Source organism: Budorcas taxicolor, chromosome 14, assembly GCF_023091745.1.
Source record: "Budorcas taxicolor isolate Tak-1 chromosome 14, Takin1.1, whole genome shotgun sequence".
NCBI lineage: Eukaryota > Metazoa > Chordata > Mammalia > Artiodactyla > Bovidae > Budorcas > Budorcas taxicolor.
Genome location: NC_068923.1, coordinates 14,101,249 through 14,125,320, shown reverse-complemented (window position 1 = coordinate 14,125,320; position 24,072 = coordinate 14,101,249). Strand labels below are relative to the sequence as shown.

Genomic DNA, 24,072 nt, shown 5'->3' with positions numbered 1-24,072 from the left:
TTCTTAGTCCTGCCAGGGGGATCCCTGGCTTCTCGAGCCTATGAGTTAGTGTCTGTCGTCAACTCTCCCAACTTTCAGCCTGTCTCTTCAGACACCGTCTCCCCTCTGCTTGTGAGATGCCACTCACCCCCATTGCCCTGCCCCTGATACCTCTGCTTCTGAACATCCGATGACCCTTCCCTGCAGGGTTCTGGGCAACTTCCTCCACTCGTCTTCCAGTTCACCATTTCTCTCTCCTGCCATGTCCAGGCTGATGCCAAGTACATCACTGAGCACAGCGCTGCGTGTCTCATTTCTAAAGGGCTGTTGGTTCGCTTCCAAATGCACTCTCTGTTTAGAGTTTCTGGTTCTGGTTAGATCTCTGATGTCTGTCGCTTCTCCCTGTAAATGTACCATGCAGCCACAGCCTGTGTAAATGCTGGGGCTGGGGCTGCTCGAGCCTCCTGCAGCCTCTGCCTGACCTCACCTGCATGCCTCTTTGGCCACGTGCTGCTCTTTGCTCAGGAGAAGTGACTCACAGGCGTGCTCAGGGCTGGGGTGACAGTGTCTCCTCTAGGGAACCCAGTGTCTGCTTCTGGCAGCTCCAGGGGACACCTCCCCACCACTGGGTCTCTGCTTACCATCAGGCTGCCTGGTTAGGACCCTGGGTTGGAGGAAGGGGTTACTCAGGGCCTGGAGTCAGGGTGCTGTTTGTGGCCTGGCTGGAGCCGAGGCCAGTGGGCATGCCGGGCTGTGGAGTCAGGGCCTCAGAGGGGTCATTCTCCCGCCCCTCCAGCCACACCTGCACCCTGTGGCAAGCACTGGCCTTGGAGCCCGGCCTCGCTGCACAGGTCTTGGGGCTGCTCCTGGAGAAGATAAGCAGGGACGTCCCATTCAAGGAGAGCCGGGCCTTCCTGCTGAGCAGCACCCCGGACCGCGTGGCTACCCTGCTGCCCCTCGCGGTGAGTGGGGGCTGAGCCGCCACGCACCGCCCCCCTCTGCCCTCCCCCGCGGGCCCAGGAGGCGATGGGGGGCCACGTGGCCGCTGCCAGAGGGCCCCATGGGGAGCCTGGGTTGCGCCTTGCTGGCACCTGGCGGCTGATGGGAACCCTGGAGCCGGCGAGCTGTGAGCCCAGGCTCGTAAAGTCCCCACAGGTGTAGGCCCCCAAGGGAGCCCACTCTATTTCATCCTACGGGGAAAAAAATAAACCCGGCTTGGCAGCATTTCCACAGTGAAGCAGCTGCAAGAATTTCCTCCTCCTGCTGAGGAGCCGAGAGCAGATGCTGGGAGCTGGTCCCCAAGGTGGCCATGCTGCCCTGGGCCTGCCTTCTGCCCCATGGGCCAACCTGGACAGGGCTGGGCTCCTCATCTCACCCCCACGGCTACCCCTCCCAGGGCCCAAGACCTCGGGGGATGCGGGGTGCCTGCAAAGGAAGAGGGGCTGCGGGCTGGGTTTTGTCCCGGGTGCAGGGTCCAGCGTTCGCTGAGCTGCCCTGAGGGTAGGGGCAGAGGCTGAGGTGGCCCATCTGCAGGCCACCTGTGCACTGCACGAGGTCGCATCTGCCCCAGCGTCAGGGCCAGCGGTGCTGGAGCTCTACCCCCAGCTGTTTGTGGCACTGCTGCTGCGGGTCAGCTGCACCATGGGTGTCCAGCCGCCCCGGCACCTGCAGGCCAAGGAGAGGAGGAGCGCCAGCTCGGGCCTGGCCTCACGGAGCCTCGAGCCTTGCAGGTGAGGGGGCCTGGCCTAGCACCTCCAGGCCATGACAGTCAGCTACCGGAAGTAGCTTCCCAGGGGTGGGGGGTGGGGGGCTGGGCACCAGCTGACCCTGAGCTGTGCCTTCCCTGGGGAGTGCTTGGGGTCGGCAGGTTCCAAACCGGCCCACCCTGAGTGCAGCCTCAGTCAGCCACACTGACCGGGCCCCCACCTGCAGTTGGCCACGGCTCTGGCCCCAGCCCTGTAGGGTCGCAGCTGCCACATGGGTGAGGTTCTGCTGGTTTGGAGCCGGGCCTGGTGCCACTGGCTGTGCCCGTGCCTTCCCCTTGGCTCTCAGTTGGGGGGTCTGGGGACAGGCTGGGGCCCCTTCAGCTCCTGCAAGAGCAGAGGGTCCACAGTGCTGCCCAGGGGAAGGGACACTGCTAGCAGGGAGCAGGCTGGGGGGTCCCTGGGCACGTTTTCTAAGAGCACAGGAGGGTGTGCGTGCAAGGAGCAGAGCTGTGCCGTGTGTGCAAGCAGAGCTGTGCCCTGCCTGCGCCAGCCAAGCTGCACCCACGTCTCCGCAGCTCTGCGGTGGATGCGCTGCAGGCCGTGCTTATCCGCAGCGGCAACGAGGACGTGGTGCAGCGCATGGAGCTGGACGGGGGCTGGCAGCTGCTCAAGACCTCAGCTGGGCACGAGGAGGGCGTCACCCGGCTGGCCAGGTGAGCAAGCAGTGCGTGGGGCAGTGGGGAGTCCATGAGGGCAGCAGGTTCTGTAGGTGAGGTGGACCGGGAGCAGGGGGAAGGCCTCTGGTTGGGGGAGGCAGCGCGTCTGAGTGGAGGATGTGCGGGGGCAGCTGAGGGGCAGGGCTAGCAGGCCAGACGGTGCAGGGTGGGAGGCAGGTGTGCTCCCCAGGCCCCCGGGCCTGGTGTGCTCAGGGCAGCCTGAGGCCCCAGCTCCTGCCCGCATGCCTCCTTCCCAGTGCCATGGCCAAGTTTGCAGGCCCCCGGCTGCCCCTGGTGATGAAGGTGCTCTTCGCCACACAGAGCAGCGTGTATGAGGTCCAGAGGATCACCTCCACAGCCTTCCTGGCTGAGGTAGGAGCACTTGCTTTGGACCATGAGTGGAGGGGGGAGGGGGGCAGTGTGAAGTCCCCCCACAGGCAGGCCTGGGTGGGGCAGGGGAGTGACATTGAAAACCCACCCCAGACCAAGGCAGTGGGGGCCAGGGAGGGGCTGGGGTCAGGAGTCAGGGGAGGCTGAGGCAAGGCCAGGAGCCCAGCTTGGCCTGCTGGCCTCAGCCATGTCCCCTCAGTGACTGGGGACTGGTGCTGCCCGGTGCATTTGGGGTGGGGGTCAGCGCGCCTCTGCCCCCAGCTGCTCAGCAGCAACGTGGTGAATGACCTGATGCTCCTGGAGTCGCTGCTGGACAACCTGATGGCACGGCAGAAGGACACGAGCGCCCGCGTACGGAGGCTGGTGCTCCGCGGCCTGGCCAACGTTGCCTTGGGCTCCCCAGATAAGGTGACCGTTGGGCAGCCCTCTGGGGCCCTGCTCCTGGGCAAGGGAGGGAGAGCAGAGCCACAGCTGGTGAGGAGACCCGGGGGGACCCAGCAGCCACAGGCTCGGAGGGTGGGCAGCTGGGCGTGGCATGGCCTGGGCACACAGGTGTGTATGGCCTCCCCAGGTACGGACCCACGGCCCCCAACTCCTGACGGCCATGATTGGTGGGCTGGATGATGGGGACGACCCACACAGCCTGGTGGCGCTGGAGGCCATGGTGGGCCTGGCAAGACTGATGGACCTGGTGGACGCCTGGGACCTGCGTGCGGTGCTGCTACACATTGCTGTCCGCATTCGGCCCTTCTTTGACAGTGTAGGCCCCCCGCCCCGGCTGTTGCAGCCTGGTCCACTCTGCTCCTTGCTCCCCTTTCACTGCCCTGCGGTTGCCCGGGAAGCTGGGCTGGGAGGGCCATGTGACACTCGCTGTTGCGCAGGAAAGGATGGAGTTCCGCTCAGCGTCCATCCGCCTCTTTGGGCACCTCAACAAGGCCTGCCGTGGGGACTGCGAGGATGTCTTTCTGGAGCAGGTTGTGGGCGGCCTGGCGCCCCTTCTGCTGCACCTGCAGGACCCCCAGGCCCCCGTGGTCGCGGTGAGCAGTGCGGGGGATGGGTAGGCCTGGCCAGCTCAGGGACTTGGGGCTCAGCGTGTGCCCTGCAGGCCTGCAGGTTCGCCTTGCGCATGTGCGGCCCCAACCTGGAGTGTGAGGAGCTGGCAGCTGTCTTCCAGAAGCACCTGCAGGAAGGCCGCGGCCTGCACTTTGGAGAGTTTCTCAATACCACCTGCAAGCACCTGGTGCGGGGCAGGGCCGGGCGGCGGGGCGGGGCCGGGCGGCGGGGCAGGGCCAGCCTGACCGCCTCTCTGCAGATGCGCCACTTCCCCGACCTGCTGGGCCGCTTGCTGAGCACCAGTCTGTTCTACTTCAAGAGCAGCTGGGAGGATGTCCGTGCTGCTGCCCCCATGCTCACAGGTGAGGGTGCCCCGGGCAGCCTCCCCACACCAACCTGGCCCCTGACCTTGGTCCCACCCCTGGCCCCCAAGTCCCCCCACTGGCCCCTGACTGCGGCCCCACCCCCACAGGGTTCTTGGTGCTGCACGTGGAGGCTGAGCAGCGGCCACAGGTGGACCTGGAGCAGCTCCTCGCGGGTAAGCCCCAGTCCTGCCAACCCTGCCCCACACAGCCAGGAACCCAGAGGGCCCCCGCCCCCCCCAACATGCTGGGCTGCACTGACCCTGTGGGCACCAGGGGGGACTAAGTGATTTTCCTGGATTTCAAGGATTTTTTCCCTGTCACTGGTGACCTCATCGTCTCTAGTAATTCACGGAAACTTCTTAACTGTTCCAAAAGAGCTTAAAAAACACTAAAAAAGGAAAAACTATCTTTCCGTTGGCTCCTGAGCCCTCCCGGCAGAGGCCTGTCTTAGGAGGGCGGTGGGCGGGTGGCCCCACGCACAGGGTGGGGTGTCAGCCTCAGGGTCCTGGCCCCCAGGCTCCGCGCGCCTGGAAGGGGGGGCAGCCTCAGTCGCAGCTGTTAGCGGGGTGTGGGCGGGATCTTGGGCTCAGTCAGTTCTCCAAGGGCTGTGGTGGAGCCCCCAGCAGCGGCTCCTTGTCCCCCAGCACTCCAGCTGCTGCTCAAGGACCCAGCCCCCGAGGTGCGTGCGAAGGCTGCGGAGACTCTGGGCCGCCTGGTGAAGTTCGCCTGAGTCTGCCCCAACACCCAATACCGGCCTGGCCGGCCTGAGGGTCCAAGACAAGGTCCTAAGGAGTCCCCTGCCCACAGGCAGAGTGGGGAAGCCTTGGGCCCACACAGCAAGGGAGGGCTGGAACACAAGGGTGGTCAAGTCGCCGACCCCCGTCTTCCCAATAAAGCCATTTGCTGCTCAGCAGGTGACGTGGTGATGTGACCTGGCTTGTGGGCAGGCCAGCAGCCCCCTCCCCCGTTAGGAAGCTGACTCAAGGTTACCCAGCAAATTCCTGTATTGAGAGTCCAGGGCACACGTGCTGCCCACCCCCACCTGCCCCGCCCCAGAAGCAGGGCGTCTAAGTGAAGAGGCGGAGAGTGCCGTCAGCTCCAGAGGAGAAGACCCAAGGCTGGGTGGGGTGGAAGGCCACGTCGAGCACCCCCAGGTCTCTGGTTAGGGCGTGCCCCTTGAGCACCTTCACGGGCACCAGCAGTGGGTTCTGCAGCAGGTCGCTGTGGGGGAGGGAGAGACTCAGGACCTGGCCGGAACCGTCCCCAAGGGGCACGCACGGGGAGGCGGGGGCATTGACACTCACTTGTACACCATCCCGTGGCAGACGATGACACTGCCATCGTCGGAGCCAGACGCGAAGAGTGGATACCGGGGGTGGAAGGCCACGGCCCGGAGGGCCTTCTTGTGATGTCTGGGGTGGGGAGAACCAGGCTCGGTGAGGCAGGGGTCAGGGCAAGAAGTGACTGGTCACCCACCAGCATCTCACCTTAGCACTCTGTATGGCTTGGTGGAGAGGTCCATGTCAAACCACACAAGCTTGCTGTCATAGCTGCCGCAGATGACGTTGTCACCTGGGGGCAAATTTGGTGGTGGGGACTTGGTGGCCCTCCAAGTGCCACCCCCCAACCAAGACACCCCCTTACCTGCCGGGTGCACCGCCAGGCTAGACACCCACTTGCAGTTGGGCATCAGCTTTTTTGTGAGCTCCTGGCGCAGCAGGTGGTAAAGGCGGACGCAGCGCTGGGAAGCCACGAGCAGGAAGGGCCGCGTGGGGTGGAAGGCTACGCGCTGCACCTGGCCATGGCTGCGGCGGAAGGGGCTCTGGCTGCGGCGCCGGCTCAGCTGGTGGATCAGCACCTGGGTGTGCCCCGGAGTGGCCAGCACCACGGCCAGGTAGTCCCCGCGCCCGTGCCAGGCCACCTGCGCTACTGGCTGCAGGGAGGTGAGGCTGGGTGAGATGCGGCCCCTCCCCGGGGCTCTGCCCTCTGCCCCGCACCCCGCCTACCTTCCCGTGGTGGATGCGCAGCCGCAGGCCGCCCTGGCGCTCCTCTTGGGAGGCTTCCAGCCAGTGCGCAGGCTGTGAGGTGGGCTCCGGGGGTGGGGTGAAGGCGCTCAGCAGCTGGTCCGTGCTGCCCACCACCAGCCGGTCTCCCAGGGCTGGGTTCAGCAGCAGCACCGTGTCCTCCCTACAGTCAGAGTCAGATGGAGGTCCTCAGGCATAGGTCTGTCCCCCTGCCTGACCCCGGGCACCCTGGGCCTCACGCACACTGCCACGGCCACCAGGCAGATGGTGGGGTGAGGGTTCCAGGCGACACTCTTCACCACACCATCCACGGGCACAGTCCTCATGCAGCGGGCAGTGGCTACCTCCCAGAGTCGCACTGAGCCATCATCTGAACCTGGACACACAGACAGGCCCTCAGTACCTGGCCCTCTAGGCCAGCCCACCCCACTCCCCCCGGGGAGCTGCCCCACCGCGCGCCCACCTGATGCCAGCCACTGGCCATCTGGGGAGACACTGAGGCAGCGGACAAGGTCATTGTGGCCCCTGTAGACCTGCAGAGAAAGGGCAGGGCAGTAAAGGCCAGACCCTCGGAGGCCTTTGCTCCCCACCACCCACACTGTCTGCTCACCAGGGCCTGGCACGTGGGGAAAGGCTGCAGGTCCCGTGGCCGGGGCAGCTTGGGGATGAGGTCTTCAGGGTCCACGTTCACCTGAGAAGAGGATGCAGGGTCAGCTGCACCCACCCCCACTCCCCGCCCCTGCCCGGGTGCCCCCGCATACCCTCATCTTGCGCTGCCGTGGACACAGGTAGAGGTCCAGGCAGCGCTCAAAGCGCTCCTGGATGAAGCGGCCATAAGCAGGCACGGCCCGCAGGCTCGGGAACCGGCGCGGCAAGAAGCTGAGCTTCCTCTCCTCAGGCTCCTGCTGCTCCCAGGCCAGGCGCTGTGGAGGCAGGAGTGAGCCAGGAGCCGCACCGGGTCAGGGGCCAGCCCAGACCCCACTGTGCACCAGGCCCACCTCCTCCTCGCTGGGCAGGTACTCGGGAGGCGGGTTGTAGGACTCCGAGTGGCCGGGCAGGGCCAGCTTGGGAGCAGGCACGTGCATCTTATGGCGACCCAGCACCGCGTTGGGGTCCTCCTGGGCCCACAGGTCGTAGAAGTTGGGACTGTGGTCCCGAGGCCGGCGAGGCTGGATCCAGCCCATCTTGATGGCATGCACCATGCGGGAGACCTGCAGAGACGGCGGGGTGAGGGGGGCCGGGGCAGGGGTGGGGCGGGCAGACGCGCCCCCAGGATGGCCCACACCCACCTTCTCCTTCTCCACCAGGGAAGGTATGAAGCTGCGCTTGTCTGCAGGCCGGTTGGTCACTGGGTGGATCATGAGGTCCCCACTGAAGAAGTCCACAGCTGGCTGGGGGCAAGCAGAGGAAGGTGGGCCTGGGCCCTGCAGGTGTCCCCAACCCCAGGGCCAGCAGCTGCCGCCTACCTCGTAGGGATCGAAGCTCACGTCCCCGAACTGGCCCCTCTGCAGCCGCTGCACCAGGGCCACCTGCTCATCCGTCAGCCGCATGCTGTGTCCAGTCATCCGGTCCCGCACGGTGCGCCTGGAGGGACCCAGTCAGAGCCCAGGCCCTGGCCCCGCCCCGCAGGCCCACCCCGCCCACCCGCAGGCTCCGCCCCATGCCCACCCACCAGTAGTCAGGGTCGTCCATCTTGTCCAGAAACTGGTCCAGCTCGTCCCGAGTGCGCAGGGGCTTATAAATGCGCCGGCCGTCCAGGTCATAGCCCACATGGGGAAAGTCATCGTACCACTCCAAGGGCACATTGCCCACCGTGTTCCGGATGTCCTGGGGCAGGACGCCCACGAGTAAGCAGCAGATACCCACCGTGCCACCCCTCCCTCCAAGCCCCTCAGAAAGACACAGACCAGGAAGGGGAAAGGCAGAGCAAAGGGGCTGGCCTCCAGGCTGCAGGAGCAGCACCCAGGCACCCTGACTTGAGCTTCTCCCCGGGGTGTGACGTGGCAGGACGGCCAGCACTATCCGCCCCCCCACCCAGACCCTCAGAGGCGCCGGAGCTGTACCTTCACATTTTCCACTGAAGTGGTGCCAACCCCAGAGCCTCCCCTCTGGATTCCTTGGCCAGGGCTCTGGGCAGCCACAGGCAAGGGTGACCTCATCGCCCGTGGGCTCCCTCCCCTGGCTGGGGCCTTAGGCAAAACTGGGTAGCCATGGGCAGGGACTCAGGGAAGACCCCACCAGTCCACTCCAAGAGGAGACAAAGTCCACTGCACTGAGCCCGGCACACTTTCAGGGGCTCCCCCAGCCTCCCACCCCTGCCCCCACCCCACTCTCAGTGGGCAGAGCAGTCACATTCCTGGACACACATTCCTGGTCGAGGCCCCTGCCAGCCGCCACCCTCCCTCCACCCAGTGCGGAGACTGCTGCCCAGGCAGCCGCTTCCTGCAACAGTAGCCACAGGGGGAGGGGCCCAGATGAGACTGAACAGCCGGCAACCTGGGAACCCCGACAGGACAGGACCCTCTGGGCGTGGCCCCTCTGCACCTGCCCAGCCCCCAGCCTGCTGACCTGAGTCCTCCCCGCTCACCCGCCTCCAGATGTGCCCAGGTCCCTGCCCACTGCTGGGAATGCCCATCCTCCTGTGCTCCCCAAGTCCACACAGCCATCCCTGGACTGGACAGACCGGGGGGGGCGGGCAGAAAAGACCCATGGGGCATTTAGCAGGGGAACAGGGTGCGGGTGGGGGGTTCTCCAGGCAGGAGTGCAGGCAGGAGCCAGACCTGGAGGGTGGTGCCTGGAGGGGCAGGTGCAGGAAAGACAGGTTGTGCCCTCAGGTGAGCCCCACGACAACCTAAGGGGGCAGCTGAGGGGGCCTGGGCTGGACTCCAGCTGCTCAGAGCGCCTCCGTGCCCTCTTTTGGGCACAGAAGGCCCAAGTGTACATGAGAGGGAGAGACAGACAGGGTGTGGCCAGGCGCTGGGGCCAGGGCATCTGGGTTAAGGCGGTCATGCCAAGTGAGAAGGCTGGGGTCACGGATCCTGCTTGACCCTCCCTCCTGCCCCCTGCTAAGAGGGAGAAGGGGGGGCAGCAGGACCTCGCACCTCTCGGAGGGGCGCCCACTCTCCCCACCCCGCAAAGACAGCAGGATGCTCCAGGCCCCTTCACCACTGCGCGAGAAGGCAGAGGGACGGAGGGCCCCTGCTCCAAGCGGCCTCCAGGGGCTGGGAGGCGGGGAGGAGGGCGGGCCGGCGCGGGGGAGGGGCCGCCGCGGCTATAAAGGCCCGGCCCGCGGCCCCGCTCCAGCCCGGGACGCACACGTGCGCGCGGCGCAGCCGCCACCGCGGGAGCCCCGAGACCCGCGTGCCCCTGGGCCGGGTGGCAGTGGCGGCGGCATGTGCGGCGCGCAACGGAGCTGACGGCGGCCGCCGGCCCCATGTCCTTCGCAATGCTGCGTTCGGCGCCGCCCGGCCGCTACCTGTACCCTGAAGTGAGCCCGCTGTCGGAGGACGAGGACCGAGGCAGCGAGAGCTCCGGTTCAGACGAGAAACCCTGCCGTGTGCACGCAGCACGCTGCGGCCTCCAGGGCGCCCGGAGACGAGCCGGGGGCCGGCGGGCGGGGGGCAGTGGCCTGGGGCCCGGAGGGCGGCCGGGCCGCGAGCCCCGGCAGCGGCACACGGCGAACGCGCGGGAGCGGGACCGCACCAACAGCGTGAACACGGCTTTCACAGCGCTACGCACGCTCATCCCCACCGAGCCCGCTGACCGCAAGCTCTCCAAGATCGAGACCCTGCGCCTGGCCTCCAGCTATATCTCGCACCTGGGCAACGTGCTGCTGGTGGGCGAGGCCTGCGGCGACGGGCAGCCCTGCCACTCGGGGCCCGCCTTCTTCCACGCTTCGCGTGCCGGCAGCCCCCCGCCTCCCCCACCCCCCGCCCGTGACGGCGAGAACGCCCAGCCCAAACAGATCTGCACCTTCTGCCTCAGCAACCAGAGAAAGTTGGTGAGTGTTGCCCGCGGGGTGTCCACGGAAAGGGAGGCTAGGAGGATGGGGTGTCCCCCACCTCCAAACCACCCCTGCAGCCCACACCTGCTGGGCAGAGAGGGCAGGGCCAGAAGCAGGCAGAACCCCCAGCAGCACCTGTGACACCCGCAGCCCCAGGTCCAGGGAGAGAAAAGAAGAGGAGGGCCCGGCCTGAACCAGCGGGTCCCCAGGACAGGCTCCTGTGGGGACAGAGAGGGAAGAGGCCCAGGCAGGACCTGCACCAACGAGGAGGAAGCTAGGGGACCAGACCAGGGTTGATCAAGCAACTCTGGCCACCTACCCTGCCATCAAGGGAAGGGGACTTGGGGGCAGTGAGGAAATCCTGCTGAGGTCTGCTTGCTCTACCAGTGGCCTAAGGCTTACTGGGCACCTGCCTGCCTTCCCTGGACCCGGCTGCCCACTGATGCCAGTGTGGCTGTGGGATCCACTGGCAGGAGGCTGGCAGGAGACTCGGGGGCTGGGGGAGAGGGCCCCGCTGCCGGAGACGCTGGCCGGCTCTGATTTACGGCGCCTGCTGCGCGTGGTGGCACCGGAAGAGCAGGGTGAGCAGGGAGAAAATACGGCGCGGCTCTCCCCAATCCCCATTTCCTCTCCAGACAGCACGCGTGAGCTCCTGGGGCCTGAACATCTGGGAGATTTAATTTTACAATTTCGGCTATGCAGCAGCGCACTCTCCTCCCCAAACTGCTTGGGGAAGCCGGGGTGAGCGTGGAAGGGGGGTGCTTTCAGCGCACCCCATGGGGAAGTCCAGAGGCACAGGCTGGCGCTGGCCTCCGCTTGGGCCCTGACACTGCCCTCCCCTCCGCAGAGCAAGGACCGGGACAGAAAGACGGCGATCCGGAGTTAGAGGCGACGCCGGGCCATCCGCGGAGAGCCCCAGACCTGACTCAGGCACAGGCCTCGCTGAGGGCACCCCCAGGCCCACCTGGCCCTGGCTGCGAGTGGGGCTGATGGACAGACAGGCGGTGGGACGCGCGGCCGCCGCAGCACTTGCCCAGCCCCACCGGAACTTTCCGTGCTGGCTCGCTACATGGCCCTCCTCTGGCCACTATGTGCTAGCATTCTGTGTCTTTGATATGATAATATAAAGTCTGGAAATTTTGTATAATTAAAAACAAAACAGTATCTTCCAAATGCAGATGCACGCTGTCCTCTGGAGCAGCCCAGAACCAGCCCTGAGCAGAGCTGAGCCCACACTCCTGCCCTCAGGGCTGTGGTTGTTCATGTCCCGGCCACCCTGGGCCAAGGCGCCTGGTTCCTGGGGAAAGCCCCCACTTTCCAGGGCTCAGGGTCAGCCCCCGCTGCCAGGGAACTGCAGAACGGGGTCTGGAGACCAGCGAGGGGAGAGGGCGAGGAAAGACAACAGCCCCCGCGCACTTGGCAAGGGACAAAGCGGGACAGGCCGAAGCCAGGGAGCACTCCTGCCCCACCCCCGCTCCAAGGGCTACCAGGGGTCCGGGCGCCCTGCAGGCAAGGGCAGTGCGTGCAGCGTGCAACGTGCTGGTCTCCTGGGCCTTGGCACCTCAGCCCCTGCCCGCAGAGCCCCAGAAGTGGGGGGCGGGGCACTGTCTGGCAGAAGGAGCTCCCAGTCTGTGCAGGCCTGAGAGTGTGGACCAGGTGGCAGGTGCCCACCCTGGGCTGCCCTGGCCCCAGAAGTCCTGCTCAAGGCGGAGGACCCCGGGCGCCCGCCCCTGCACCCACCCAGCTAACCCGAAGGCCCCACCTGCCCATGAGGAGGGCAGTTCAGGCCTCTTGGAGCTGTGCACAGCTGGCTGACCATTAAAATCTTGCAGGTGACAATTACGGCTTAGTGGTGTAAGCTCACAGGCACAGCAGAGAAGCAAGCTGGGGGCAGCACCTTGCGGCACCCCCCCCCCCCCACACTGGCCAGCAGCCTGACTTCCAGCAGCCGGGCTGAGAGTGCCAGGGGCCGACCCGGGGCCCCAGGAGAGGCCAGGTGCTGAGGCCCACATGGGCACCCCAACAGGGCAGGCCCAGAGCTGCCCCCTCCTCTTAACAGACGGGCTCCAGGGAACCAAGAAGCAGGAAGCAGTGGTGTAATTTTGGAGGAAATTCTCAAAGCCAGAGCCATTAAGGGTTGGGGGGGGGCTATGTCCAATCTGATAGAAATATAACAGGATAAAAAGTCACAACGGCAGGTTCCACTCAGAAAGAAACCCAACCCCAAATTTCCTCTCCTTAATCCTGCAGGAGCCTACAGCTGGCCAGCAGGAGGGGGAGAGGGCACGCTCGGTCACTGCAGAAGCCCCCCGCCCCCGCCTGCCTAGAGAGCCAGGACTCTCAGGCAGAACGTGGGGGTCCCGCTAAGGGCCGAGAAAGGTACCTCTTCTTCTCCTGGGCACTGAAGACACTTGGAGAACCAACCTGGGAAGGGCGCCCCCGAGGGCCTCCAAGCTTGCCGCCCCTGCTCCACTGGGCACCAGCAGTCCTGTGGGGACAGTCTGGGGCCTACCTGTACTCAACCACCCACCTGGCCCATGCATACCTGGGCCGGGTGAGAGCCCAGACCCCCTCACAGATCCTCCAGAGACGACAAACAGGTAGTCAGGCATAGTCAGGTGCCCACCTCACAGCTGGGCAGATGGGGGAGGGGTGGGAAGCATGCCTCGCACAAAGGTGGGGGTGGGCACAGGGGACTCCCCATGGAGCACAAGGACAGGCAGGGTGAGGCTGGAGGGTGTCTCGGGGGTGCCAAGTCAGTAGGAGAGGACAGGCCGCTGGGACGGTCCCCGGGGGGAGCAGGTCCTGGCACAGGACGTGCAGCCAGGCCCTCAGCTGCCGGGCCTGGGACTCGACAGCGGCTGCAGCTTGGCCGGCCTCAGGCCTGGGCAGTGGGCCCGGTCGCTCCCTGAGCTGCACCGGTAGCAGCAGAGGCCGAGGGCCTGGCCCGCCAGCCAGCAGGAGAGGAGGGGCGGGGGCGGGGAGGAGCACGCCCGTCACCCTCCACCGCTCCAGAAATTCAAACCAGACTGGGGGTGGTGGGCCGGCCGAGCCCCAGCGGGCGCGAGTCCACTCGGCCGTCCACTCCAGCAGCCAGGCCCCCCGTGCGCCAGAGCCCCACTCCCTGCCCAGGACCCAGCGCCCCACGCGTGCCCCGGGCGGCAGCGTGAAAAGAGGGCACGGCCCGCACCCTGGGCCAGCAGCCACTCCTGAGGCCAAGCAGGCCTGGAAACGCTCCGATGGCCATCAGGGCCAGGCTGTCAGCTCCCTGTCCCCAGCCCGGGGAATGAGCTGCTGGCGGTACCACGTGACCCGTCACCAGGCCGCCCGCCCTGGGCTGGCCCGCCCCCACCCTGCACAGCACCTGCGGCTGCCAGGAAGCACATGTGACCCCACGGGGGCCGCGCCCGCCGACCCCTCCAGGGCCCAGACGCCCCGGCCCGCACTCTCCAGGGAGCGGGGAGGGGGACACGGAGGCATCCGTGCGGCGCCCCGCCCCCGGCAGCTCCGGACACCCGCGGCCACCGCTGATGTGTCGGCTGGGATTTTTCCGCTCTCGAAGAGCCCCCTCCCCCTCCCCTTCCCCCTCCCCAAAGTGGCTGCAGCTGTCAGGACCGCAGATTGGAACTGCAGGTACGGCGCTGGCCCGCTGCCCGCCTCCCTCCCGTGTCTGTCTGAGGGAGAGGAAGCCGGCCCACCTCTGGAATCCTTCACTCTCTCCTCGTTCGCCTCTCCCACCTGTCCCCCGGGAGTGCGGGGTCAGCCGCCCTCACTCTGGCGCGCTCTTCCCCTTGCCCCGCTCCGATTACAATGCCGGCAGTGTTCCCTCCACTCCCCCCCTTACCGCGAAGCGCCCTCTGTGGTGGGGGGTGGCCCGGCCGCGTGCCCCAGGCCACCTGCTGCAGCTGGACCTCCACAAGGTGCCCACACGAGGAGCCCTGGGCGACAGCCCTGAGGCAGAAGACCAGGTCCCTCTGGCCTCCTCCCGTCCCAAAGGCCAAAGCCAGCAGAGGGGCCATGCAGGGCTTGGCTGAGTGGAGCCCACCCGCTGTACCGTGGGGGTGGAGGCGCCGGGAACGCGGACTTGGAGCCCCCTTCCCAAACCTCCCCTGTCAGACTGCCCCTGCTGCACATGATCCTCACAGAAGCGCTCCCAGCCAAGCCCACTGCTGAACCTCTGGACACGTGTGGGCCTCGGGACCCTCCGACCCACTCCTTGGCCCCTATCAGTGCCTCAGGGCTGTTGAAGGGCAAAGAAGCAAGTCTGCCCCCACCAAGGGTCCCAGGGGTGGGGGGAGGCCCCCTGCTCCTGGGTCCTCAGATACCCAAAACACCCCCACCCGCTCCATCGTCCAGGGAGCGTGGGCGTCCCCACGTGCAGCCAGCAGCGGTAGCTCCTAGAAACGCCTCAGATCACTGGAAACGGGCATGGCCCCCACAGAGTGCCAAACGCCCATACTGAGCCCCATGATACTGCGGCCACCTCCAAGATCCCACTGCGGGGACTCGCCCAGAGCCTCCAATGCCAGCCCCGCCTGGGCCCCACTCCGCAGCCAGGCCGTCAACCACCTTTCAGACAGGACTTGGCCCCCATACACCTGGCTGCCAGGCCCCAGCTCCTGGGGCCACGCCTCCAGTCTGAGGGCATCCCCACCCCCTTGTATCCCTGCAGGGACCCCCAGCTTGGGCTCCTGCCACCCAGAAAACTGACTCCCGATGGGCACATGGCAGGCCAGGCCTCTATCGCCAGTGTACCCAAGCCAGAGAAGGGTGTGCTGGGAAGGCGCCCCACCCTCACCTGCCCTGCCCCGCCCCCCCAGGGGAACCCTGTCTCCTGACCGGGACCACTGGACCCAGCTGGCTGGTCTTGGAGGGAGGAGGGCACCCCGCACACCGATCACAGTGGGCCTGGCTCAGAGGTGGCACTTGGCAAAGGGACCCGGGGCACCCCGAGGTCACGGCCACCACACCCACCCCGCAAGGCCACCTGCGAGGCCCCGGGCCACAGGCTCCTCTCAGGCGAGGCGGTGGGGATACTGCAGGGGCAGCCGGAGCCCAGTCGTGGGGGTAGGGGCGGCCAGGGAGGCCGGCAGCCCACGAGGCCCAGCAGAGCCGAGAGGCACGCTCTGCACAACAGCTCGAAACCCGAGCCGCCACCGCGCCGCCAGCAGCGAGCGCGCCGAGCGCCGCGCCGGGGCGGGCCCAGCGATGCTGCTGCCGCTCGGTAGCGGGAGGCCGTCAGCGGCGCCTGCGGGAGAGCGGAGGGGGCCGCCCACCGCCCGTGCTCTCGGCCTGCCACCCCCCAGCCTCAGTTTCTCCGGCTTTTCCCAGGCTGGAGCCTTCTCCCAGGCTGGAGGCGGGACCGCCTGCGAGGGCCCCCGCCCCCGCCCCCTGCGGCCGGATGAGATCACGTCTGTGGGGGAGGGGCGCGGGCGGATGGGGGAAGGGCTCCCCCACTCGCGGCCGCAAAGACCCTCGCCAGGCTGGCGGCTCGGCCAGAGGCCGCAGGCCAGGCGCTGCCCAGGGTGAGAACCGGGAGGATGGCACCGTCGAGGCCGAGCTAGGACGCAGGACACGGGTGTCCCGCCGAGAAGGGGAACCCTCACTCACCGGCCAGTGCCCCAGGGCACGGGACCCCAAAGCTGGGCCAGCAGTCAGAGCACCTAGAAGCCCCAGGGTTCCCCAGCCCAGGCCTTAAGTTCAGACAAGGCCCGGGGAAGAGAAGGCCAGGCACTGCCACCCCTCAGGTCCTCCCCCAGGAACACACCTTGTCCGGACGCCCTCGCCCACTGCTGGAGGCCGGCCAGGGCCGGAGTGGGGTCCTGGCACCATGGACCACCTCCAAGGATGCTACAGAGAAGGAGCTGCCCGACACCCCACGACCAATGTTCTGGGGCTACGGGCCCTCACAGGTGCCAACCAGAGCCCGGGGTGGGGGTCCCTGCACCCCTCCTGTTCTCTCGCCACCCCAGCCTCCCAAGCCTCTTCCTGAAGCCCACCCTGCAGAGACGCCGTGATGGGGTGGGGGGCACTTCTCAGGGAGGAGAGCCTCAGCCAGGCCAGCCTACCCCGAGAGCCAAGCCCTGCCGGGGGCCGAGGCCGGCTGCACTGGCAGAAGTCGGCTCCTGCTGTCACTCAGGCCCACATATGGGATAGTCATCGCCGGAGGAAGCGGCCCCCCCACCAGCCCCCGCGGCGGCTCCAGAATGGGGCAGGCCAGGAGGAGCACCTCCCCGCGGGCGGGCCGAAGCCCCTCCCCCGGCCTCTGCACTCCATTTACAATCATCATCGATTTCTCAAAATACCGAATATAAAAAAGTAGCCGACAGGATGTGGCTGCCGACAGCCAGAGCCCCTGGGAGGGGGAGACAGGCCGGGAGCTGTGCTGCACGGCCCCCCTTCGCGGAGTGCGCCCGCTGCTCCGGCCAGGAAACCAATTTATTTTGTTTTGTCTCTGTTCTCTGAACGCACAGAGACTGGATCGGGCCGGCGGCCAAGGCTCCTGCAGCCGCTGCCAAAAGAGCGGAGGATGGGGGTAGAAGCCGTGCAGGGGAGGGGGCGCGTGTCTCCCGGCCGGGGACAGCCCCTGACAGGCAGCAGGAAGAGCTGCTAGGGGTGGGGACCACGGTCTCTGCAGGTCCCCCAACCCAAGGAGGCTCACATCCGGGGGGCTGATGCCAGGGCACTGGGCAGAGGGGCCTCAGGCCCCACCCCCCCAGGGGGCAGGGACACACCAGTGAGGGGGTGGGCAGGGGAGCATCCATCACCTCCAGCAGGGAGCCCCTGAGCCTCAGACCCCCCAAGAGCCCATGGGCAGCCCAGGGCAGCCGAGTCGCAGCCACCTCTGGCCAGCTGGGGCACCCCAGCCTGTCAGCAGGCTTTCCCCGTGAGACGTAAACCGGGAGGACCAGATTCACCCAGAACCGTGGCAGCCGGGCCTCTGGGACACCGGGGAGGAGGGGGCAGAGCACGGGGCACCTGCCTCCTGTCCCTGGGGTCCAGCGCGGATGCTGGTCAGGCCTGACCCCCACCCCCACCTCCACCCGGGCAACAGCGCCTGTCCACGCCCACCTGGAGTGGAAGCACAGCCCCCACAGAAGATACGGTGCCTCCTGCCTGCCAGAGGCACCCCCACAGCCTAGGGCCAGGACATGGGCACAGGGTGGCCGCGCCGCCCCCAGCCGCCCTGCCCGCGATGACACACACACTCCTGCAGTCATGTGTCCCCGACCCTGAAACTGCTCTTCCAGACAAGCTTGGGGCCACGCCAGGATGCCCACTCAGGCCCTGCGGTGGCCACACAGCCCACCCTGCAAGGGGGCAGCTGTGGCCCAGCCTACCTCCTCATCGGAGCTGTCCTCCGCATACTCGTTCTCGCCCTGCACGTTTGCCACCTCAGTCCTTGAGCAGGGGGTCCTGGCCTGGGAAGGGAAGAGGGGGGAAAGTTACTTCAGGATCCGGGGCAGACCGTGGGCCAGGGCACCCTGCCCCTCCTGCCCACACTGGGGCCAAGGTCCTGCACCGCAATCTCTAAGCAGCTCTGACCTGGTCCCACTGCCAGGAAACGAGTGTGGATACCCCCAATCTAAGTGGGTCTCTTGGAGAGGGGGGTTCCACCCAGGGTAAGCCTCTGTCAAGGGCCATCACAATATCCAAGCTCAGAGGGAAGACCCCAGGGAGGGGCTGACACCAGGTGAGCCACCCCCACACCCCTTAAGGAAAAAAACAGCTGCAGGGCTCCTGGCTCAAAGGCCCAGCTGAGCCCAGAGCCAGCCCGGGGTCAGAGGACAGAGCAGGGGTGGCCTCTTGGCAGCAACAGATAAAGGCTGGGGTCACCCCCAACTGGGCCAGTCCATCCAGGGGAGGCCAAGCTCTCGATGTCAGCCACCAGCACAGGGGCCACCCTGGCCCATCATAGGGCCAGACCCTCAGCCTGAGGAGGGCACATTCAGCCCAGCTGGCCAAGGGCCCGGAGAGGCACCCACACCCTCGGAGCACTGGGAGGACTGGCCCCGGGCTGACACCGCCCACCAGGCCAGTGAGTGGGTGCCACTGGGCATTGACACCCCAACCTGGAAAACAGATCCTCCCCTGGCGGGGTGGGAATCTGGTGTACCGGAACTGGGACTGATGGGGAAAACAGCCCGTATCTCCCCCCGCCCCGCGGGGGCAGTAAAGCGTCGGGAGCAGGAGCCCCGCTCCCCTGCCCGGGCAGGAGCCAGAATCCGCCTAGCAGCTCTTCCTCCCGCCCGCCAGCTTCTCCCTCCGTGTGAGGAGGCTGGGACAGTAAGTTTTTTTCCAGGCCAGGAAAAGGCGAGATTCGGTTTCCACGTCTCTCCCACCCTTGCTCCCCAGGCTGTGCGCTGCGGGAGCTCTGCCCGCTGAAAGTGGGTCAGCCCTACCAGGCGGGCGGCCCTCAGGGAGGGGGCACAAGGGCCAGCCTGGCCCAAGCTCCCCACCCACCCTGCCTGGAGCATCCAGCAGACACACCTGCCAAGGGCCCAGGCCGGGAAGACCCTGCGCAGAGCTGCTGTGAGTCTCCGAGACCCTGAGGCCAGCCCGCGGCCACCAGGACCCGCGTGGGCCACCCTGCTCTGGACCCCAGCCGCTCAGGCCCTGGGAGGCCTGCACCACCTGCACCACAGGCCGCGGTCCCGGGCCCTGGCAGGAACCACAAGCATGGCAGTCCCAGTGCCATCCAGAGCCAGACACAGGCAGGGGCTCGGCCGGAGGGACACCCAGCAGTGGGGCTCCAGGCTCCTGCCAGAGCTGCCGGCAAGGGCCTGCTCAGGGCACCGGACAGCCGCTCTCCAGAGGCGCCGGCAGTGCCGCCGGCCGCCGCCAGGGGGCAGCCGCGACGCGGGGCCCAGCGGTGCAGGGACCAGGCCGACTGTGCACCTGCAGCCCTCCAAAGCCTGGAGACAGGGGGGCGGCCAGCGTCCTCTTCCTCCTCTTCCTCAAACAGTCCAGCCCCGGCCCCCACATCCTCAGACGCAGACACCAGATGGTGGGGTCTGCCCAGAGCCACTCGGCACACGAGCCACCCGGCACACGAGCCACCCACACCCACCCCCAGACGGGCTCAAGGCCACGTGTGGGTGCCCTGATGAGTCCACGTGGATGGCTGGGGGCCCGCGGGCGAGACCAGAGGGAAGTGAGATTCTGAAGGCAAGTGTCTGAGCCAAGGGGGCCAGGTGACCATGACAGGCCTCTCCCAGGAGGGGCTGCAGCGTCGCACGGCTGAGGCGGTTTTTAACTTCGGCTACAAAGGTTTGAGTTTCTTCCTGAGGAAAGGCAGCGTCTGTGTGTTCCCACCCTGATCTGGGGGGCCAGCCCCGGGGGAGCAGCCCACAGCGGGGGTCTTAGGCGGGCTACTCTGCTGCCTAAGGGCACCCCTCTTGCTGCCCTCTGCACCAGGTTTTCACCAGGACTGCTGTGAAGAGCTGCCCTGCTGTACATGAGAGTCCCACGCAGGTTACCTCACCTGGACCCCTAAATAGGATGTGTTAAGGCTCTGAGGGCAGAGCTACCACAGCTCTGGGGAGCACAGAAGTTGACATGCTTCTGAGCAACTGAGGGGTGCCATGGGACCCCTCAAACCCACTCATGTCAACCCAGACTGACACCACCACTCTCCGCCTGAACTCTCATCACCAGAAACAAGAGTCCATTGCTGGGCCAGGCAGGGCATAGCTCCTCCATGGGGGCCCCCGCCCCAAAGGGCCCTGCCTCAGGTGGCCTCACTAAGCAACCTGTGAGACATGGCCTACTCCCTCCCCAGGCACCAGACCCGCCTAGCACCCTGCCCCCTGCTTCTAGAAGAGCGCCTCCTGCCCAAGGGGTTGCAGTAAGCTCCTAAACTCCAGGCACAGTTTGGGCAGAACTCAACGTAGGTTACCTAGGAAATGGTAATTCCTTACCATTCTTTGCCCAAGGTAATGGGCACCCTTAGTGAGTCTTTCAGAGAAGGCAATCGCACCCCACTCCAGTACTCTTGCCTGGAGAATCCCATGGATGGAGGAGCCTGGTAGGCTGCAGACCATGGGGTCGCTAAGAATCGGATACGACTTCACTTTCACTTTTCACTTTCATGCATTGGAGAAGGGAATGGCAATCCACTCCAGTGTTATTGCCTGGAGAATCCCAGGGACGGGGGGAGTCTGGTGGGCTGCCGTCTATGGGGTCGCACAGAGTCGGACATGATTGAAGTGACTTAGCAGCAGCAGTGAGTCTTTGGTTACATTCTTGAATGTGGCAAGCAGACTGAACTAACAGAAATGGGAACTTCTGTATGAAAGAGTATGAAAACAAAATAGGAGAAAACCCACACAAGTGTTACTGAAAGGACCAGACCAAACACAAGAACTAGAAAAAAAGAGATTTAAACAAGCATGACAGGGAAAGAACAGCAAAAAGCACCTGATACGCTCCATGACAAGAGCCAAACGTCACTCCTGACAGAGAAGCTGCCCAAAGTGCCCCCGAGCGCTGCTGGGAGCGCTGCTGGGGGTGCAGGGCAAGGCCAGGTGCTCGGGAGAGGCCAGGCCCAAGGAGGAGACAGGAGGGTGGGGCCAGGTGCAGGAGGGGAGCGGGGCCAGCGGAGGTGAGGTGTGGGGAGAGGCAGGCCGGTGGAGGATGCGCCAAAGATGAGGGTGAGGCCGGAGAGGCTTCCTGCTTCGAACGGCCCGTGGCCCACACACCTGGAACCCACAGAATCAGGGGACAGGGCTCCCCTGAAGAGTGACCCTTCCATCATGGAACTCTTAGCGGAAGAGAGAGAACAGGCTCCCTCCTGTGTCTGCCATTGGCCACCTTTGTCCCCAGGTAAGTGTCTGGACCAGGCACTTCCCACTCCAGGCAGAGGCCTGGAGAAGCACACTCCCAGCTGGGGCCCCTCGCCAGCCTGCACCCAGGTCTTTGACATCTCCCCAGCATGCCCCTGAACACCGCAGGGGCTGCCCCCAATCCTTAGCAAGGGACAGCAAAAGCCTCGAGACAAGCTGCAGCGATGCAGTCCTGCCAAGGGTTGCGGAGAGTGCAGTGAGTAGAGCTGGTGAAATGCCACCCAGGAGCCCCACTAAGGCGGGGCCGCTCAGGCAGCCCTGCTAAGAACTGGCGGAGAGGGCGGGGGGGTGGTGGGCAAGTCACCTAAGTCCACACGTCGTCTAAACCACACCAAGCCCGTGGCTGTGGCCAGCATCACAGGAGCTCGAGGCTGCCATTCCAGAGTTGGGCCGCTCGGTGGAGGGGCTGGTGGCCGCCGGAGCGTCACCGCCACATGGATCCTGAAGCTATGGGGTGGGGATGCTCCCTGCCGAGGCTGCACGAGGACCCACACGGCAGGGCCTCGTGACACAGGGCGGCCACAGGCTGTGACAGGGGAAGGTGGTCAGCAGACCCTTGAGAGGGCCCTGAGCCAGAGAACAGCCCTTGTGGTGGGAAGGTTTCATAGGCGAGCAGTGCTGCATTGGCTTCAGGATGCGAGAAGCAGGCTAACGCAGAACACGACAGGGCTGTCACAGAGGCAAGACTGTCCAGCCATGAATTGCAGCCACCAGGAGCGTGAAGGGAGTGGACAGGAACACCTCCTCTCCCAAATGGTGCCGCTTGAAGGTGTCACTCTTTGTCAAGGAGGCGGAGGAAGGGCCCACCTTAGGTCACTGCACAGAAATCCCACCTTGGGCTTCGCCCCGAGGAAGCCAGCTGACAGCTAAGTCTAGCAGGCAGCCTGAGACCCTGGAGAAGTAATGTCAGGGTTCCTGGGTTACCGTGAACAGAGCACAGGGCTCCTCGGCTCTAAGCGGCATTCTGCCCCGTCCTTATTGTGCCCAAGGGAGGAGGAAGGAGGCCCTGGGGTCCACGGAGTGGGAGAGATCAGTGCCGGGGGCCCTCAGAGAGCCCGATGCCCAGCAGGCGCTATCTTGGCCATGGTCATCTGGGGTGCGGGGAGCCCTCGGGAGACTCCTGGCTCACCCACCTGCTGCCCAGGGCTCCTGTCCATCCTGCTGCGCTGCTCGCTGGTCCCCGCCCCCTCCTCCTCCGAGGCAGTGGCATCCTCAGTGCTGTCGCTGCCGGAATCTTCCAGGCCTGAGAACACACTCTCCTCGCTGTCGCTGTCGCTAAGGCCAGGATCACTGCCAAGCCTGCCGCTGGGAGCCGGATCGCTGAGGAGAGAGGGCTGCAAGAGGCATGGCACTGATGACCCCAAGCCCACCCACCAGGCACCAAGCGCGGACCCACAGCCTGTGTGGCCAGCCTCCTTGGTCACGGCCCTCAGGCCACAAGCCTCCAGCTCCACCAAAACCATCCACCCAACCCAGGCCTCCCTCACCACCCACCTCCACCGCCAGCAGGCCTCCTGCCCTTGGAGGAGACATTCAGTTAGAGTCTCACAAGAGAAGGACTTTCCAAGGAGCTCAGTTCCCATCACATCACCTGCACCAGCCCTCCACCCTCCACACCTGAAAGCCACATCTGGCATTCACATCTCCAGAGCCACCAGGGCACTGGAGTGGGGTCTGGGACAGGCAGAGAGGACAACCTGAGGCGCTTTTCCAGCCAGAAGAGGACTCTATTCAACCAGATAGGGACTGACAATTTATCAGTAAATGGTAAAGACTGGTTGAAGAGACATAAAAATGATGCAAACTTTACTTAAAAGCAAGTGTTCTGGTTCACCACCCCATGGGATAGGACTAGAGCGTCCTATGAGCAGAGGTCTGCTGACCAGACACCACCCAATCCCTAAGTTCACAAGACCCATGCACTTAGAGAGGGGAAACAAGAACTTAGACTTTCAGCAAGCACTTACCTGAATGGAGAACCCTAGATTTCTGCTTTTTAATAGCTACTAATTCTCTCAGCTAACAGGAAAGCCTGCACTCACCAATTAGCAGCATTCAACTGAACTTCCACAGAAATAACTCTGATACACACTACTTCAACGCTTAGTAAGCTACACAATTACAACAGCAAATAAAAATGGCACAAATGGCTTGGGCACAAACACATATGGCTGCTGAGCCTGGTGCCCAGAATGCCTGCTAGCAGGAGAGCAGCAGGATTGGTCAGGGTAAAGCGGCTGCCTGACAACCCAGCAACGTGGAGTGCTCCCTTAGGCAGGCGCGGCTGGACAATCTTTGGAGGGCTGATGACACCCCAAACCCAGCTGGGGTTCCGCTGCATGTCTGAATGGAATGGCTTTAGGTGCAGTTAAAAAAAGGATGCGGCCAATACAGCAGGCACGGCCTTCCTATTCTCGTGCCCTTTTACAACGTATCCGACGTATCACTAACGTACTAACAGGTTCAAACCTCTTTAATGCAGGAACCACAATTCAAAGGGCTAGGGAGGCCTCGCTCACGATGCCAGCCCCTCTTGCTAGTTCGCTCCGGCCCACACTTCTCCAACCACACTACGGGAGCCCCCTGCCCAGGACGCCCCCACGAGGCCACCGCCAGCAGAGAGCTGGTAAACCGCCTCCTCGCACTCCTGGGCCCTGCTCCCCGGCGCTGGCCGCCCCGGAGCCGCCATGTGCGGCCCAGCCGCGCCACCCCGTCCCGCTCGAGCAGCCCGTGGTCACCTCCTCCAGCTCCGGCTCCGGCTCCGGCGGCCGCTTCCCGGGCCGCGCCACTGTCGCCGCCGCCACTGCGCCACTCCGCGCGAAAGCCATGCTCCCTGACCGCCCGGACCCGCGCCGCCACTTCCGGCAGCTAACAGACCGCGTGGGCCCGGGGGCGGGGCCCGAGGGGTCAGAGGGCGAGAGGCGGGCCCAAATGGGCTGGGCCGGCGCGCGCGCGCGCGCCGTGGGGACGTGGGCGGGCGGCGCCGGCGGGA

At 65.6% G+C, this 24,072-nt stretch overlaps 3 protein-coding genes across 5 annotated transcripts in view; 2 read left to right on the top strand and 1 right to left on the bottom strand.

Moving 5' to 3' along the window:
* MROH1 (maestro heat like repeat family member 1) overlaps positions 1–5,092 on the top strand; it is a 52,010-nt gene extending 46,918 nt beyond the window's left edge. For all 3 annotated transcript variants that reach the window (XM_052651508.1, XM_052651507.1, XM_052651506.1), the window contains 11 exons: positions 776–941; positions 1,513–1,709; positions 2,261–2,398; positions 2,659–2,773; positions 3,053–3,199; positions 3,363–3,551; positions 3,673–3,828; positions 3,897–4,031; positions 4,104–4,206; positions 4,317–4,382; positions 4,854–5,092. In XM_052651508.1, coding sequence (XP_052507468.1) covers positions 776–941; positions 1,513–1,709; positions 2,261–2,398; positions 2,659–2,773; positions 3,053–3,199; positions 3,363–3,551; positions 3,673–3,828; positions 3,897–4,031; positions 4,104–4,206; positions 4,317–4,382; positions 4,854–4,939 — 1,498 coding nt within the window. In that variant the 3' untranslated portion in view covers positions 4,940–5,092. The remainder of the gene's footprint in view (positions 1–775; positions 942–1,512; positions 1,710–2,260; positions 2,399–2,658; positions 2,774–3,052; positions 3,200–3,362; positions 3,552–3,672; positions 3,829–3,896; positions 4,032–4,103; positions 4,207–4,316; positions 4,383–4,853) is intronic.
* Positions 5,093–5,195: 103 nt separating this feature from the next.
* Positions 5,196–23,934, bottom strand: BOP1 (BOP1 ribosomal biogenesis factor). The gene is made up of 16 exons (XM_052651590.1): positions 23,819–23,934; positions 22,214–22,414; positions 17,577–17,657; positions 7,906–8,060; positions 7,700–7,817; positions 7,523–7,624; positions 7,232–7,444; positions 6,995–7,156; positions 6,844–6,924; positions 6,697–6,766; positions 6,477–6,609; positions 6,216–6,396; positions 5,854–6,142; positions 5,697–5,781; positions 5,514–5,621; positions 5,196–5,430 (listed from the first exon to the last, which is right to left on the bottom strand). The coding sequence occupies exons 1-16, from the start codon at positions 23,906–23,908 to the stop codon at positions 5,277–5,279; spliced, it is 2,223 nt and encodes a 740-aa protein (XP_052507550.1). The 5' UTR covers positions 23,909–23,934; the 3' UTR covers positions 5,196–5,276.
* Positions 9,614–11,122, top strand: SCX (scleraxis bHLH transcription factor). The gene is made up of 2 exons (XM_052651591.1): positions 9,614–10,233; positions 11,084–11,122. Exons 1-2 carry the CDS (start codon positions 9,667–9,669, stop codon positions 11,120–11,122), a joined length of 606 nt encoding a protein of 201 aa, XP_052507551.1. The 5' UTR covers positions 9,614–9,666.
* Positions 23,935–24,072: the final 138 nt, after the last annotated feature.